Genomic DNA, 17,666 nt, shown 5'->3' with positions numbered 1-17,666 from the left:
AGAGAGCCCCCCCCCCCTACTCCTGCTGAGCCTCAGCTTCTTATGAATAATCAGGACGTCCTAACGTCCTCCCCTTCCAGCAGGCGGAGGGGTTTCAGACTGACAGGTGGACCGTCCGTGAGCCCCGTCTAATCTGGGAAAAAGGGACTTTTTCGCGTCTTCCTTCGGCCCTGGGAAGACCATGGCTCTCTCCGGGATCTGTCGAGAGGCTTTGCTGGTGATTTTGCTGCAGATCGTGCTGATTTGCTCGGCTCAGGTGAGAAGCTATAGGTGCTCTTTCTTTCCATCGCATATACTGCTGTGTTATTCCTTCCAGTGGGGGCGTTTATAGAGCGCTTATTCTACTTTATAGTCCTTTACTTCTGAAGTGTACGAATAATTTAACAACTTGAGAATCTGAGGCCAACGTATGATCCTTAAAAAGTGAGTTTGTAAATGTGACATTACTGTGAATCTCTTGCGGCATCATAGTTTACATTCCTGTTGGCACTTAAAGCTTATTTTTGCTATTCAAAGTAGACTTTAATGTACTTTATTGAACTTATTTCCTCCTGTTCTTCACTATATACTCTTTGTTAAACTGACCCGTGTGTGTTGCTGTCGTGCTTTTACTTAAAATCCATCTTTATTAAATCTTTCTGACTCGTGTTGAGAACATTGTTTTAGGGGCTCAGGTCTACTTTAATTAATTTATGGGTTAGGTTTTGGATTTTCTTTCACCATGTTTGTTGATTTCATGACGAGCCATTTTATAAAATCACTCAGTGACACGTGAACCTGAATGTTGAATTTGGGACTTCGAGGTGTTTTTTCAGGAAAAAAAAGCAGCATTCTTTACAAAAACACTTCAATTACTTTCTGAAGTTTATCTAAGAAGTGGTGCAAACTGGGCTCCATTCATCCCCAGTGTCCACAGCTGGAACCAATCGGGCTCCAGTCAGCACCAGTAATCTGAACACATGCCGCTCCTCAGCCGGTGTAATGGGACTCTAATGAACCGGGTTTAGTTTCCTGACCTTTCCCCTCACTTCACCCGAACAATGAGACTCTGTGTGAGCGGCAGCACTGGAAGATATTTAGAGATGAATTTCAGCGAGAGTAAAAAGTGAATTTTTCTTCTTTTTTTTTAATGTGTGTGTGTTTGTTCTGCAGAGGGGCCCGGTCGGTCCCAGAGGCCCCCCGGGGCCGATCGGAGTAGCAGGCGTGCCCGGAGTGGACGGCATTGATGTGAGTCGCCGTTTCAGTCGCACAGACGTCCTTCTTAGACGTGGGGCTGAAGCTGTGGATCAGTGTGTTTCTGGGTTAATCAGCTCAGCGAGCAGTGAAGCAGGTTTCTATTGTTGAGTTGTTTTAACGATGAAGTCCTTTAGAAATGAAAAAGGTCGTCACGTGACTTCATCATGATACCAACAGAGTCACGTTCTGCTCCGAGATGAATCGACATAACAAGCTCTTGCTTTATGAAACTACAGACAGATTCAGTCTCACATGTGTATCATTCATCCCTGAATATAAAACAACAAAACCATAATCAGGGTTTCATGAGTTAAAATACCCCCAATGCCCCAAAAACTAAAAGTTCGTATAAGGTTTGTTTTATTTTTGCATATTCTTATTATCAACACGAAGGTCTTCAAAGTCCTTTTCACACGTCCAGCGATCACATTTCAGTGGAGAAGATTACAAAATAGAAATATTGGAATCAAGCTGAAATATGAAGCATGCGTGTGTTTTATTAAATAGCAGAATTGAACACATGCCGGGTTAAAAGAACCCTTTATTCAAAGAAAAACAGATGGGCCCTCTTTGCACCAAGCAAATAGTCTTCAAAAGGTTCTTCACTCTCTCCTCCTCATCTGATTGTGTTCCTCGTGCATCTCCAGGGCGACAGAGGAGACGACTCCACGGTGAACGGAGGACCAGTGAGTGGACTTTTTCATTTTCTCTCTTCAACATGCACAAAGTGTGAGATGATGGAACGGTGCCAGACGTGAGGTGAACTTTCTGCTTCCAGGGTCCCGATGGTGACAACGGCAGAGACGGAGCTGCAGGAGCTGCAGGCGTTCCGGGCGCAGATGTAAGTGAAGAGCACAGACTGGTACCTGGTTTAGAAATGTATACCAGACACGTTTATTTTGGATCTGCAGGTTAAACAAGAGGACGTATTGAATCTCTGTAAGACCTGCAGCGGTTCAGATCTGCTGCTGTGTGAGCAGCTTGTCTTGGCTTCCACTGAGAGTTCCTTGAATAAACCAATCTGGCTATTTAAGGGGAGAGTCTCGAGGAACAGGGGTCCTTTCTGTGTGAGATCCAGGGAGGTGGGGGGGGGGGGGGGGGGGGGGGGGGGGGGAGGCTGCACCAGAGACAAGTACGGGGCCGCATGCTGGGAGAAGCTGGTGCAGAATGGACTCAGTGTGTCTGCGGCGGTGACAGATTCAGAGCTTCATGTGGATTGAAACTTGTGGAAAATGCCCCAAAAAGAATGCGTTGAGCTTACAAACGTATACTTGGTGAGAAGACGTGGAGGAGTTTTCTACACCTACAGTAGCATCACATACACCAGACTGCCATGAGGAGATAAGCACACGGCTTCGTTACTGTGGTCTCTGGCTGATTGTTTGCTTCTCTTGCTGTTTCCTGTCCTTGCTGAGGCCTCTGACCAGGTGGGGAGTGTTGTTGAGAGTTATTTATGGGGGGAGGCAGGTGAGGGGAGGAGCTAATGGAAGGAAGGCCACGCCTCCTCCTGATATCATATCTTTTTAGTCTCCAAAGATGAACGCAGGCAGAGGAAGTAATCAGAGGAAGTTTCCAAACTTTGAACTCATGTCTTGATTCAAGAGGATCATTTCTTGTTGTATTTTACGTTTTATTTCCATAGTTCAAGCCAATAATTATGACAAGCTTCTCACCACATTAGATGCAGAGATCTGGGAATCCTGTGATGAAACTCCCAGGTTAGCCCAACATATTCAAAGTCCAGTTAGAAAATGAACTCCGGGGCAGATCGGGCAGTTTTCTTTTGATATTTAGGAATTCTTAACAACATTTTGGCTGCACTCGCTTTCCAGATAAACCTGCAAATAAAATAGGAATGTGAGCGGGTCTGAAGGAAGTTTACCGGCGCTGCCAGCGTTACACACACACGGACACAGACGACCGGCTCAATCAGAGATTCATAATAAAATTACATTTGAATATAGAACAACAAGAACCCGCCACCCGAAACCTGAACATGACCCAAAACCAGATACTTTATCAGGATCCGTTGGGTTCAGGTTGAGGAGAAGAAGTTCAGATAATCCAGATAAACTGTTACAACAACAACAAAGTATTATAACCGACTAAAAGCAGCTGTGATAAACAGATTTCCTTTAAGTTCCCGCTCCGTCCCCGGTGTTCGGTTCTTTGGTTTTAACCCTTCGCAGTCAAAACGAATGACATAGTTCAACTGTAGTGTTCTTCTGCAGGCAGCAACATTATATTATTTACCTGTAATACAGTCGACATCACAATGTGTGAATTACCAGACACAGAACTTAAAGTGTTTTCACAACAGAAATCACGTATTAGTGTTCAGCGTTCACATTGTTGAATGTCGTATTTAAAGCGTTTTGTTTTCATCTTTGTAGGGACCCGTTGGACCTCCTGGAGATCCAGGCTCAGTGGGCCTCAAGGGACCAAAAGTACGATTATTATTGCAGCATTCTGTTGGATTCATCTTTCTGTTGAATAAATGGATGTTGTTCAAATTTAACGGTTTTGTTGTTTGTTTGTTTTCAGGGAGATTCTGGGCCACATGGGCCTGCTGGAGAAACGGTAAGCACGAATATAAACCGGAATTACTCTCTATAATAATCATCAGAGTCATTTTCTATGCAAAAGATGTCAGAAAATTAAGTTTTCAGCGACTCAAATTATGCAGTTTTGTATCATATAAACTGAACGTAGCTGGTTCAAAGAGACTCTTTGGACTCTGAGAAACTGGGACGAACATTTGTCGTATTTTCTGGATGAATCAAGAAAGTAATCGGCAGATTAATCAATAATGAAATGAATCATTAGTCGCAGCCCTATTTCCATCACTAGTGCAAACTGTGGGAGAGTTTGGATACATGAGACAATAAACAGAAAATGTAATTTAATTGATGATAAACAGCAAGTTGAAGAACTGGTCTGATCTGCAGACGTAAACTTCTTTATTAGTCTTTTTGTTCTCTTGTAACTGCTTACGTTTGTGTTTTAAATAACCCGTACATATTATCACAGCTGGGTTTGAATCACTGTCATGATATTAAAAGGATGTTTTCTGAGATCTATAAATATGTCACAATAAGCCAAATGTATGTGAAATTGTTAAGCTACACACTGAAGTAATACAATCAAAGAAATAGGCTGCGTTCATTTGAACAACATCTGACACCGTGAATCTCTGACCTCTCTCTCTCTCAGGGTGTTGGACCCGACGGGCTGGATGTGAGTATATACACAACATATTCAGTGTTGTCAGGGTTACTCAGCTCAGTTCACTTCCACAGGTTGTTCCACAGCTGCTGATATTATCACTGAACCACAGCAGCATGTACGTCGTCTCCTGCAAACGACGGGCTGAGCAGTAAAAAAATACCGTAAAAGTCCTTTTTTGTGAGATGTGATCTGAATTTTCCTAAAACACGTGTCGCTGGTCCTTTAATCTGTTTATTGGTCACATTGATAGGAAGGCAGCGGTGCTGGAAGAAGCATTCAGAGCTACTTCAGTAGAAGAAGTAACACCACAGTGTAGAAATACTCTTAAAGTTAAAGTACTCACTATGCAGAATAACATATATAATGTATTTATATATAACTATTGACGGATTAATCATGCAGCTGGTAATCTTAATCTTATTTCATCCTATAATAATAAATCATTATTTTGTTGATTATATGTTTGTATCATTAAGTCCAAATGTATATAGTAGCTGAGTATTACTACACTGTGGTATTACCACTGTATTAATACTTAACACATCTTAAAGAGTGTTTTCGAGGCTTCATTGCATCACATTGTTCAGACGTTGGTGTTGTGCTGTGTGCTCACAGGGCATCCCGGGTACCGACGGGCTGCCGGGTGAACTGGGCAAAGTCGGAACACTTGTGAGTACACGTATGATGTTAGTATGTAAAGTCTGTCATGTTTATATTCACACTACACAAAGGTAAGCAATACACACATTTTATAAAAGGTCCTACGAACTTAAACATTCGGTAAAAGAACAGAAGATGGAAATAATCTGTTGATATTTTCAAATCTTTTTATCTTTTTTAAAATCTCTCGCAGGGAGCCAGAGGCAAGAGAGGTCAAGTGGGTCTTCCTGGTGCTGCTGGGCCGCGGGTAAATATTATTAAAATATTATAAAGATGAACACTGACCGTCAATGAGCGGGCGTAACACTGTGGGAGGTTAAAGGTCGGTGAACCACTCATGCAAGTTTCTGAGTAATGTGTTTCTTATTTGTTAACAAGATGAAAATCACCGGAATGAATGATTTAAAGTTGATGTGAGCTCGTTTTCTGTCGTAGGGTCCTCCGGGTGTGTATCAAGGCGAGGACCTGGTAAGATCCAAAGCAGATTCTTTTACAACCATTTCGTCAAAAATAAAAGCACCTGGTGTAATGTTCAACATGCTGTACACTATTAAGACTATTCTGGATGAGTCACAGTCGACAGGAAGAAGAATAAAACCTAAAAACACGGCTGACATAGTACCACAAAGTCAGCGTGTGATATTTATCTGATTTCATCATTTTAAAAGACCTTTTTTTTTTAGGTCAAAGTTCTATAATTGTTGAGTTGTAATATAACTGACAGAGTGATGTGTTCAAGTGCTCGTAGAAAGCTCGGACATCTGAGACTAAACCAGCAACTCATTTAAATCAAGAATCTTCATCGTCATCAACGCCTGAACTCAAACTAACCTTTGTTAAATTGAACGTCTTAGAATCATCAACAATAAAGTAAAGCACAAACACATTGTAGTAAACCATCAGAAGCGTTTGTTCGTTTGCTTTCTCTGCGAGCTCATGGGGGGGGGTTCACTCACTGGACCGTGGAGCCCCCTAGTGGCGGGGCTCTTCCATGACCTCAAGTAGGCTGTTGTGTTTTTCAGTGTCCCAACGCCTGCCCCGCTGGACTCAATGGACATTCTGGTCTCCCCGGCATGAAAGTGAGTGAAACGTCCCGGAGGCTGATTTCATTTTGGTCCCATTTCAACCGCTCATTAGCACCTTCTCATCGTCCCGTTTGCCCTCCGCTAGTCGCATGCCGATGTGACACTTAACCCTAAAATTGCTCCCGTAACATTTAGAAAATGTAATAGAATCTGAATTGTAAGTCGCTTTGGATAAAAGCGGCTGCTGTAATGTAATGTAATGTAACAAAAAAAGACTCGTAACTAGACTTGGACATTAACTGACAGTGACTTCACTTTGGAATGTTGATTTGAAAATACTTCTTCCTCAAAGCCCAAAGACAAAAAAAAATTCCCCAGATCCAATCCGACAGCATCCAATCAAGTGTCAGGAGACAAACCACGAAGGACTTACCTTACTTTACTGAAGACCAGTTGGAAAAAAAGATACCAAAGATAAAATTGCGCTCTTTACATTTGGTGAATGGCGCATTATGACTTGTTTAAGACTCTAAACTCGTAGTTCAGGACTTGGGACTTAAGTGCAAAGACCTTCTCGTGACTTTGCAAAACGATGATTGGATTCCTGTCTGTCTGTCTGTCTGCAGGGCCACAAGGGGGTCAAAGGGGAATCTGGTGAGCCCGGAAGACAAGGACACAAGGTAACATCCTTTCCTCTCACAGCCTCTATCATCTATTCCTGCAACAGATAACAAAGATGTTTCTCACAAGTGAGATGCTGCAGAGATAACATTTCTAGAATATGTTTCTAGAAAGGTATGAGGCAGCTTCTCTGCAGCTTCTCTGCAGCTTCTCTGCAGCTTCTCTGCAGCTTTTGCAAAAGTGAAGGACGCTGAAGTAAAAGAGAGCAGATGAAAACATGGATTCGTGTTTGTCCCAGCATGACATAACTCACGTTCTCTTTCAGGGAGAGGAAGGAGAACAAGGACTGCTGGGTGACGTTGGAGCTCAAGGACTACCAGTAAAATATTCCACCGCTCTCTCTCCACATGCTTCACAATGAGATGTCTCCTCCTCACAGTCAAACACATCAACATGGGGCTTTTTTCTGTCTCTTCTCCTTCTACCCCGCTGACTGATTTTTAGGGCCAAGGTGGATCAAGAGGTCTCCAAGGAATAAGTGGCTCCAAAGGAGACAGGGTAAGAGTCCAACACGGTCACATGGAGTCATGAAACAATACAGAGAACGTTCATTATGCTTCATCCAACAGAAGGATTTACAAGAAGAGTCTAAACTCTATACGACCAGCACAGTTTATACACACACACACACACACACACACACACACACACACACACACACACACACACACACACACACACACACACACACACACACCAAGGACACCGAGACATTTCAAAATAAAAGCTCGTAATAGAATGCATTCAACGTGATATAACGTCATATAAGAAACACGTGGATAGAAGCTGCAACGATTATTTCACCATTTGATTAGTCGATCGGCAGCTTTTTTGATACTCGATTAATCGTTAAAGTAATTTTTTTTCAGCCTTTCAAATGGGAAGATTATCTGCTTTCCTCAGTTTTAAACATTTAAAGACATTTCATCACCTTGGACTTTGAGAAACTGGGATGGATCACTTCACAGACCAAACGATGAATCAATAAATCGAGAATCTGTTCGGCAGATTAACCGATAATGAAACTAGTCGTTATGTCACAGCTCCACATCCACATAAATCCAATCCTGATATCTTGACTCAATATATCTTTTAATTGAAGAAAAAGGATTGTTAAAACTTCCAAGACAAATTCAACCTTTTTCTGACTACAACAAATGTTTCCGTCTCCACAATCAGGGAGCTCGTGGGAAACCAGGTGATGGAGGTCCTCGGGGGATCCAGGGAGGCCTAGTGAGTCCCCGTCTTTGTCTCAGCTCTGTTGTTATTAAGACATAAATACTGACGCTGAATAAAAAACAACTGATGACATCTTTTAGGGCGACCTGGGTCAAAGAGGAGCCATCGGTGAGCCCGGACCGGCGGGAGTGCAGGTAAGATCTCACGCACACCAAACGGTGACGTCGTTGAGCTGCTGTAAAGATCTCTGAACCAATGTTTTACTGTTTTATGTCATGAATTCAATATGTTTCCGCTTCCTTCTTTGGTTTTATTCTTCATAGGGGGATGGAGGTCCGTCTGGAATCAGAGGAGTGCCGGGGCCAGAAGGAGATCCTGTGAGCACCGCTTCATCTAATCAATCGATCGATCACTAACGACTGTCCTGCTGCTTTCCTATTCACTCATCCTCTTTCTTTCTTTTACGCTACAACCATTTTTTGCAACATAATAACTTATTTATCTTCCCATAATGCCACCTTATGAACAGTATCTTATATTAAATGCTGTTCTGTTATTATACGGTTCTACCTCTTTTGTTCTCGACGTTCCTTCATTCAAAGAGACACTTTTGTGTAATTCTCTACGTAAACCTCACTTCTCTCTGGTCCACAGGGCCTCGCTGGTCCAGATGCCCGTGAGGGAATACCTGGTCTGCCTGGATCCAAGGCAACAACCGACCATTCATTTATACCTTTTACAGCAGTCGATCTTATTTGTTTGTTTGTGAAATGTGCTTTTAGATCATTTGAACGTTTGTTTCTGTTTTTGTTTTTTTTAGGGTCTTACAGCAAAGAACGGGGCTCCAGGTGATGCCGGCCCACAAGGACTTCCTGTAAGTGTGACCTTTGACCCAAAAGCTTCCCTGATTCATCATTAACAGTGTCAGCGATCTGTTGATGTTGGATATCATTGTCTTCATGCAGGGTTTGCCAGGCGCTTACGGACAAAAAGGAGTCAGTGGTGCAGGGGTACGATCCCATTTTATATTGATTAATAACTGAGATTTCCAACACAACAACTTTTACTTATGACTATTTCTAGATTGTACGATTTTTTAAAAAGTTTTTCTCTTTTTGTCCCCAGGGTACCACAGGTGATCCAGGTGTTGTGGGACTGATGGGGTCTCCGGGGAAACAAGTACGTTTAAAACTACTTTAACTTTTAAACACGAGCCTCAGAGTAAGTTTAAAAGCACATTATAAAACCTGACGAAAACAAAATGTGGTCTTTGGATTTTGAACTGGTTTAAGATATTTTAAGATTTGTATACGTTCCTCATCTCAAGCTTCACTTGAAGCACAAAGTGATGTCACTGACATGTATTTTGTTTTCATGGTAATCATCTGATTCGATGCTGTCTTTGCTTCCAGGGCGAGCGAGGCGATCAGGGAGAAGTGGGACCAGTCGGAGCCCGAGGAGGACCAGTGAGTCGGCTGCATCTACGTTTCACTTAAATCTGCGAGACGCGGTTTATCTTCCTGGGACAGGAAACAGGTTTCACTTCCTGCCTTCGGCACCCGTCACTCATCCCGATGAGGCACCGGGTGTCCCAGAGGCCTCCGAGGCAAAAAGATCTGAATGTCCTCCAGTGTTTCTAACACAAACACTGATTTCCTGCTGTGTGTCCAGTAGCTCGATCATCACACGCTCACAGGACACAGACTGACGACGGTTCGGTGTCAGAAGGTTGCATTTTGTAGATCACGCGTGATTATTGACATGATTTATCCATCGTCTCGAAGATCGAAAGTAAAACTGACTCGAGGATCAACCGGATCGATGTGCAGTGTTCTCATTTTGCAGATTCCACACTCTATCATCTTATACTTCTGCACCATCTAATACGACACAATGCAAACAAATGAGGAAGTTCAGTTTGCCAAAGCTGAGCACAGAAAACAGATAAACTAAATATTTCTTTCCATTGTGATTTGATACAGTTAGGCATGTATTTGTGTTTTCTATCCGCATTGTAATTTTCTTTTCTCTCCTCCAGGGTGGACGAGGAGAGAGAGGGCATGACGGGCCTCTAGGATCATCAGGACCCAGGGTAAGACCTTATAGCGTCTGTCTAGTGTCAGGGATAAGATCTCCTCCTACGCCTGAACACCACACCAATGACATCGTGTCAGAGGATGAAATCACTGCACAGCAGGACGTGACCGTAGAGGTTTTACAGAAGTAACAACAACAACAGCTGGAATCAGAGATGATACGGAGTGGGTTTCCCAGAAGAACGGAGTCAAACAGTGTTCCGCGTGATTATACAAATACTTCTGTCACAGCGTAGGTGAGCACGTTGCAATCGCCAGATGAGGGATAACTTTGTACAACTAATTTTCAGTAACCAGTGTAGCATGAAAGCATGGTGGAGTTTGCAAGCTAGCTAGCTAACTAGCCAACCGTTAAATGGGGGAAATTTAACAACTTCATCCGCACCAAAGAGGGTTGTCCATGATCTTGTCGCAGCGTGTGGAAGCACAGATAATCCACCAATCACAGCACAGTGGTATTAGACAGTACTAGCCAATCACAGCACAGAGATATTAGACAGTACTAGCCAATCACAGCACAGATATTAGACAGTACTAGCCAATCACAGCACAGAGATATTAGACAGTACTAGCCAATCACAGCACAGAGATATTAGACAGTACTAGCCAATCACAGCACAGTGATATTAGACAGTACTAGCCAATCACAGCACAGTGATATTAGACAGTACTAGCCAATCACAGCACAGTGGTATTAGACAGTACTAGCCAATCACAGCACAGAGATATTAGACAGTACTAGCCAATCACAGAGCAGTAGGGCGAGAGGCGGAAAACTCTTGGGAAAAAAAATACATAATTACAAGAGCAAGTGCGCTGCATGAAAGTAAGTCTCCATCAGATGCATAAAACCAGGTGTAAAATCAGCTTATCTTTATCAAGTCATAATGTAGATAAAAGACACATTTTGCTCTATACAATATTGGCAATTAACTACATCCTTAGTTACAACAAATTTGACTCTAATCAAGTGCACAGAACAATAGTGTGGCTCTAGCACAGAACCCTGTGGTACTCCAAACATTAGTTATAAGTCGTCATGTGAAATGATGGCTTATGTTATGTTAAAACAAAGAAAAAGGCTGTTCATGATGTTCATGAAGTCAAGACAAGCTTGTCTATTTACTGTGATACCATTCATTATGGGCTGGTATCTATCACACACGTACATCTTAAGATAAATTAATGTCTTAAACCTGCAGACACAGGATTTAGAAACTCTCTTTCTCTGTTTGTTCATAAATATGAATGTTATAAATGACACATGGATAAAAAAACCTGAATCACGAATATGAAGAGAAGGGTATTGTTATAATTATAAAGATATAATCAACTGGTCGACTCCTGTCTGTCCACAACGTTTCTGAGATGGCGAACAAACTATGGGCGTCAACAACATTCCTTTTTTTGGAAGAACTCATTAAACCTGAGAGGAAAACAACCGGATTATAGTAATACTGTTATAGGAGAAGATTAGACCATCGATGGATCATGAAGCAGTTAAAAATATGTATTTTTAGGCTAAACTCAAAACATAATAATCCCATCGACGGGATTGACAGCATAGGGCTGAAGTGCCCGCTGAAACTCGTCTCTATATCAAACTAAGAGATCAGGGCCCCGAAATACAACCAGTGTTCATGAATACCAACTCCTCTCCTGAACGTATTATTAAACACGAGGACCGTTCACCAAGACAAACCTTGTATCTGGGAACTGAAGCCTCGTGCCATGCTTCTATTAAAGAGTGGCAGGTCTTTTATGAACTTTATGTGGCTGCAGTTAAGGCTGCAGTTAAGTCTGTAATCCGCCGGTGAGCGGGCATGAATGGCCTCTTGTTACAGAAAACCCGAGGGCCAAAGGCTTGTTTCTGCAGCTCGGGGGGGGGGGGGGGGGGGGGGGTCAGAGCAGGACTAGAAGCTGAGAAGCCCTGAAAGAGCTCTCTGTTCCCCAGGAATGCTTGAAACCCGTTGGCCCACTGTACACCACAATCAGAACCCACACACACCCAGAAACATGTGAGGGAGGGGGAATGGTTTGATGACTGGGGGGGGGGGGGGGCTGTTCAGGTCCTTCCAGCCTCACAGATCAGATGATGTGAAGCTGGACATGTTTTTTCTGTGGATGTGCTCAGGTTAAGACGGGGGAGGTGACTCTTCTCAGCGTCACACAGTCGGTCTTGTGTTATGAATTTGAGTGTGGGTACATTCTGTGTATTTAACTGTTTTTATGTGTGTGTGTGTGTGTGTGTGTGTGTGTGTGTGTATTTTTACAGGGAGGTAAAGGGGACCCAGGCCTTCCCGGACTTCCTGGCCCTGCTGGTTATTTTGGCCAGAAGGGCGGCCGGGTAAGAGACGCACAATGACACATCACGAACACAAAGGTGAAGCCATGTGAGAGTCAATAGGTGCTCGATCATTTCTATCACATGAGGTTTGTTTTCAGATGTACCCTGACTCATATTGTCTCGTTCAAACTCCCCATCCTTCGTTGTTTCTGCTGGATAGAACAGTCTATGGTTATATTCTAAAGCATCCCCTGCTTTATGGTCTGTTTGACTCTAAATGGACCATCATTTACTAAATGAACATCATGCTGTATTGAAGAAGACTTGAAACTAGAGATTGAGACCATAAACTCATGTTTACAATGTTTACTGAGGTAATAAATCAAGAGAGAAGTAGAGTCATTTTCTCATAGACTTCTATACAACCAGAGGAGTCGCCCCCTGGTGGACATTAGAGAGAATGCAGCTTTGAGACACTTAATTGGCTTCTACGTTTCTGACCCGGTTGCCACACGGGTGGGAATTTATAGATGTCAACATGAAAAGAGTCATACATATAAGCTTTAAAAGACTGTTTTCAGACACATAGAGTAGAGAAGTCAATCAGCCAACTTCCCCTTCCTCTTAATAGATCCACGCTGCCACAAAAGCTAGTTCCAGCAATAGTAGCTGGTGCAACGTTAGTGATTATAGTAAAAGAAAAAGTACAAACTGTCATTTTATTCCAAAAGTCATAAAGAAAGCAAGGGCAGTAGGCTACATGATAAAGCCTCGGTGAGCTCAGGGACGCTCTAAGAAGTAAAGTGAACGCACCCGCAACGAGGCGCGGATCATTTATTGGTCAACGCTACACCCGGCATTCTATTGGTCGGGGGATTTTTAAAGGCTTATCGCACACACAAAATAAAATCCAAGAGCAGAGGATGAATCTGAGAGCAGATGCTTCACGAGCGCACAGAAGCAGCGTGATGAGACCCGATATTTTTAACATGTGATATCATAATATATCTGTAAGAACAGATGCTGTTGATGTCTTTGTTTGAAGAATATTAAGTCGTATCACATAATGAAATACTCCTTATGTTCTTTTTCCTCAGGGGGCGGTCGGTCTCGACGGTCCAAAAGGAGACCAGGTGTGTTTCACAGATTGTAATCAGAGTTTTAATAACAGGCGTAATATTGCAGTGTTGAGTTGTGGCACATTAAATGCCAAAATATTCTGTCATGCATTTCCATTTTAGGGGTCTGCAGGTGCTGAAGGAACCCCAGGAGATGTCGGAGAACTGGTGAGTGATCGACGACTGAAACACCTGCTTTTTGCTTTGACTGTTTTCACGCAGTCAGCAGAAACATCAGCCGATATCAGATATCAGAGCGTGTAGTTCTGGAAAGTCTAAAGAGTCTCAAATGTGTTGTTGTGAGGAATAATACTCATTAAGATATGAAAAAAGTCTCGTACTTTGCGATGGAAAACGTGTATGAACGCATCATTTTTTCATTTTACTCGCAACTTTCCTCAATAAACTACAAATATCTTCCCTCACAGGGTGATCAAGGAGAACCAGGAGAGAAAGGATCGGTATGTTCACCGAAAGAAACCATCACAACCACATCACAGCGCTTCAGCTGACTGAATGATTCTCATAAGATGCTTGTTTGTTTCATGATATCATTGTTGTTTACATCCTGCAACTGTGTAAAGAGCTTAAATCTGTCGCTTTACTGCAGTTTGTTGCTGCAGGACATCCTGAGTTTGCCATGAAAAGCTGACGCTTCTCGGTACATTTAGTGTCGGGATCTGTTTTAAACAACAGCAAACTCCTGAACGACACCTCTTCCCTCGTGTTTATAATCCCTCCCCATCGTTTAATCTGTTGATTACAGACGGGCCCACCGGGACAGACGGGGAATAAAGGAAGCGAGGGCGGCAGAGGTCAGCAGGGGAAAGAGGGCAAGTTGGGCCAACCGGGATCACGCGGCATGCAGGGCGACATGGGGGTACCGGGCCTGCCGGGGACGCAGGGACCAGCGGTGAGACGTGTTTTATCTCCAAAATGTTCAGTTTGTGCGACATGTTCCCTCGACCGAGGACTCAAATGGATTCTTCTGGATGAGATGAGATACATTTGGTTTGCAGAGGCAACAGCTCAGGGCCACGTTTGCCAATAAAAGTGACCAAATGGCTCATCGCTGTCAACAATCTTTTTTTTTTTCTTGTTCAGGGAAAATCCCCAACAGACACACACATCAAACAAGTCTGCATGAGAGTAATGCAAGGTAAGTGTTTGTCACCTTTTCACCAAACTCTATTTTGAAATGTTTGATCGTTAGTCAGCGGTGCGTTCAAATACGAACGTCCGACGTTTTCCTCCTGTGTCACAGAGCAGCTGGCCCAGCTAGCAGCTAGCCTGAGCAGGCCTGAGTCCGGCATCTCTGGGATACCCGGCCCCCCCGGCCCGCCCGGACCTCCGGGCCCCTCCGGAGAGAACGGTTTCCCCGGACACACCGGATCTCGAGGACTGCCCGGTCTGAAGGGTCCGGCTGGGCTATTAGGTCGCAAAGGACACAAAGGTGAGTTTTAGACCGGAAGGTCTGCGTGTGATATGTGACTTTAAGGTTGTGTATTAAAGCTGCATTCTCTCTAGTGTCCACCAGGGGGCGACTCCTCTGGTTGTATAGAAGTCTATGAGAAAATGACTCTACTTCTCTCTTGATTTATTACCTCAGTAAACATTGTAAACATGAGTTTATGGTCTCAATCTCTAGTTTCAAGTCTTCTTCAATACAGCATGATGCTCATTTAGTACATGATGGTCCATTTAGAGTCACACAGACCATAAAGCAGGGGATGCTTTAGGGGCGGGGCTTACTGTGATTGACAGACCTGTTTCATAGCGATAAACAGACACATTTCAACTTGAATCAAGTTAATAATATACGAATATAGTACGAATATAATTTAGTGTAATATTGATTGGTGCATCTGCAGGAAGAATAAGCTGTTTGCAGATCTGATCCTGTGGAAGTCAAACCTTTCATCATCTGTTCATCTTTGAAAGAATCATTTGTTTGAGTTGGAAGTGTTTCTTCTGGCCCGGAGCCAAAGATGTTTTATTTTATCTTGTGTGTTCTTATTTATATCCTGTTCTGACCCACTTCCTCCTCAGGGATCAATCAGGTTCATCTCAATGTTAACGAGGGAACAGATGAGGTGTGACGTCTGAGCTCGAACTCTCGGCTAAATTTGTCAAATTCAATTATGTGTCTCGCTCTCGGTGATGATTGTGTTTCCTCTGTGCAGGTGACTTGGGGGACAGAGGGGACAGAGGACCCACAGCGAGAGGACCCAAAGGAGCGCCAGGTGTCCCCGGTCAACCAGGTAAAAGACTCATCGTGACGAAGAAACACGACTTTAGAACAAACGTCCTCAATATTAGACTCTGTGCACACTCAGCATTATTCAACTAAGGCCAAGTCGGTGTTTATCGTACAAAATGTTATCGTCTGACCCGACTATAAAATCCCTCTTTCTGGTTTTGAATACAAGTTCAAGTGATGTCATTAAAAAAAGAAAACAAAAAACAACATCAAACAAATAACATCAAAATCAAAAATGAAAATAGTTAGGTCTGGGATAATAATATTATTAATAATAATAATAACAACAACAATAATAATAATAATGATAACTATAATACTTATACTTATTATTATAATTAATTACTATTAATTACTATTATTATTATATAAAGACATTAAAATAATAATTACAGAGATAGACTGAATTATGTTTAGCACTTTGCTTAACAATGATACAAAATAAGTTAATTAATATTTATATTTATAGCTATTATTTTACATTATATATAAATTATAACAGTAGTAATAATGATAATAATTACAATCACTAATTATTTTATTTTATTTATATATCACTTTTCAAAATGCACAAAGTGCTTTACAGGAAAAAACAATAAAATAAAACATATATATAATTTAGAATATAATGGATGAATTTTCATTCTGACAAACGCTTAATAAACCCATACTGACGATATTTAAAAGGAAATGAGATATTGATATTGTGTTAATAATGCACATATGATAATATCGTGTGAATTATTCAGCGCCTCTTAAATGGTTACAGACTCTTTCTCCGCCTCCCTACACTCGTATTTCGTGTAATTAATTAATTTACCAAAACTATAGATACTAATGTTTCTATAAATATCGCGATAACATCGTTAAAGTGAAGTTTTTTTGCCGTGATAATCGTGTAATGAAAATCTGATATTGTGACAGTAAACGCTTTAATATCTCCATAATTCAACCATGATTATGTCCTTTAAATGTCCTATAAAACTCTATACTGACACCATTTATCATTTTATACGGGCAGACGTCTGAAGCTCCGTGTCACTGATGCATTATGGATGTTTATTGTTTTCTGGGGACACGCTTTAAAAAAAATGACAAGGTTTTACAAACGTAACGTACGCTCGCCTTTCATATTAGATTCAATGTCGGCTGCAATTCTACTCAGGCCCCCTCATGTGGACAAAAAGTGAACTGCAGATAAATAAGTAAAATAATACGGAAGAAATTCTGCAAATTTATTCTGCGACCCAAATAAAATCTCCTGCGACCCACCGGATGGGTCTCGACCCAGTGTTTGGGAACCACTGTGTGTTTTTAGAGGAGTCCGTTTGAACGTTCTGCTCCTCTCTCAGGCAATGCCGGGCGAGCGGCTTACGGCGCAGAAGGCCGTGACGGAGAGCGGGGGCCCCGCGGCGTTCCCGGCGTCCCGGGGGTCCCCGGGCCTCCCGGCACCACCGGCGCGAACGGCTACTGCGAGTCGTCACAGTGCATCCTGGCCATGGTGGCGTCGCCGGTTTCTGCAAAGGACTCGGGCATGAAGGGCCCCGGTGACATGTGAGGAGCCGGAGGAGGAACCGGAGAACCGTGGAACATCTGTCCGTGTTCGTCTCTTTAGTGTGTATCGTGTGAGCTCGTCTGGAGAAGTCGTTTAGTCCTCTTGAAGCAGAATCTTTGTGGTTGTAAACTGACATGAAGGTGGACACTGACAAGCAAACATCAGCTTTTGAAACTCCTTTACATAAAAGTGTTATTTGACCTCACTTTGTTGTTGTTGTTGTTGTTGTTGTTGGCATCTCTGTAAGATTAGAGGAAAGAAGAACTCACTGTTTGTACAAACTGGACACATTTCTCTCCAAACAACTGAGTCTGAAAGAGTTTCTGTACGTTTATGTAAAT

General features: G+C 42.5%; 1 protein-coding gene across 1 annotated transcript; it reads left to right on the top strand.

Annotated features, from left to right (window-relative positions):
• Positions 1-181: 181 nt before the first annotated feature.
• Positions 182-17,328, top strand: col9a1a (collagen, type IX, alpha 1a; the record flags this gene model as incomplete). Its single annotated transcript, XM_079159687.1, has 32 exons — positions 182-256; positions 1,153-1,227; positions 1,884-1,922; positions 2,015-2,077; positions 3,630-3,683; positions 3,781-3,816; positions 4,450-4,473; positions 5,080-5,133; positions 5,318-5,371; positions 5,560-5,592; positions 6,147-6,203; positions 6,776-6,829; positions 7,096-7,149; positions 7,275-7,328; positions 8,010-8,063; positions 8,150-8,203; positions 8,333-8,386; positions 8,664-8,717; positions 8,830-8,883; positions 8,975-9,019; positions 9,135-9,188; positions 9,422-9,475; positions 10,048-10,101; positions 12,381-12,452; positions 13,490-13,525; positions 13,634-13,678; positions 13,939-13,971; positions 14,277-14,423; positions 14,615-14,669; positions 14,775-14,963; positions 15,694-15,771; positions 17,123-17,328. 32 exons carry the CDS (start codon positions 182-184, stop codon positions 17,326-17,328), a joined length of 2,064 nt encoding a protein of 687 aa, XP_079015813.1.
• Positions 17,329-17,666: the final 338 nt, after the last annotated feature.

This window comes from Pholis gunnellus (assembly GCF_910591455.1).
Source record: "Pholis gunnellus genome assembly, chromosome: 5".
Classification (NCBI taxonomy): Eukaryota; Metazoa; Chordata; class Actinopteri; order Perciformes; family Pholidae; genus Pholis; species Pholis gunnellus.
The sequence above is the reverse complement of the archived record's forward strand: the minus strand, read 5'-3'. Positions and strand labels throughout refer to the sequence as shown.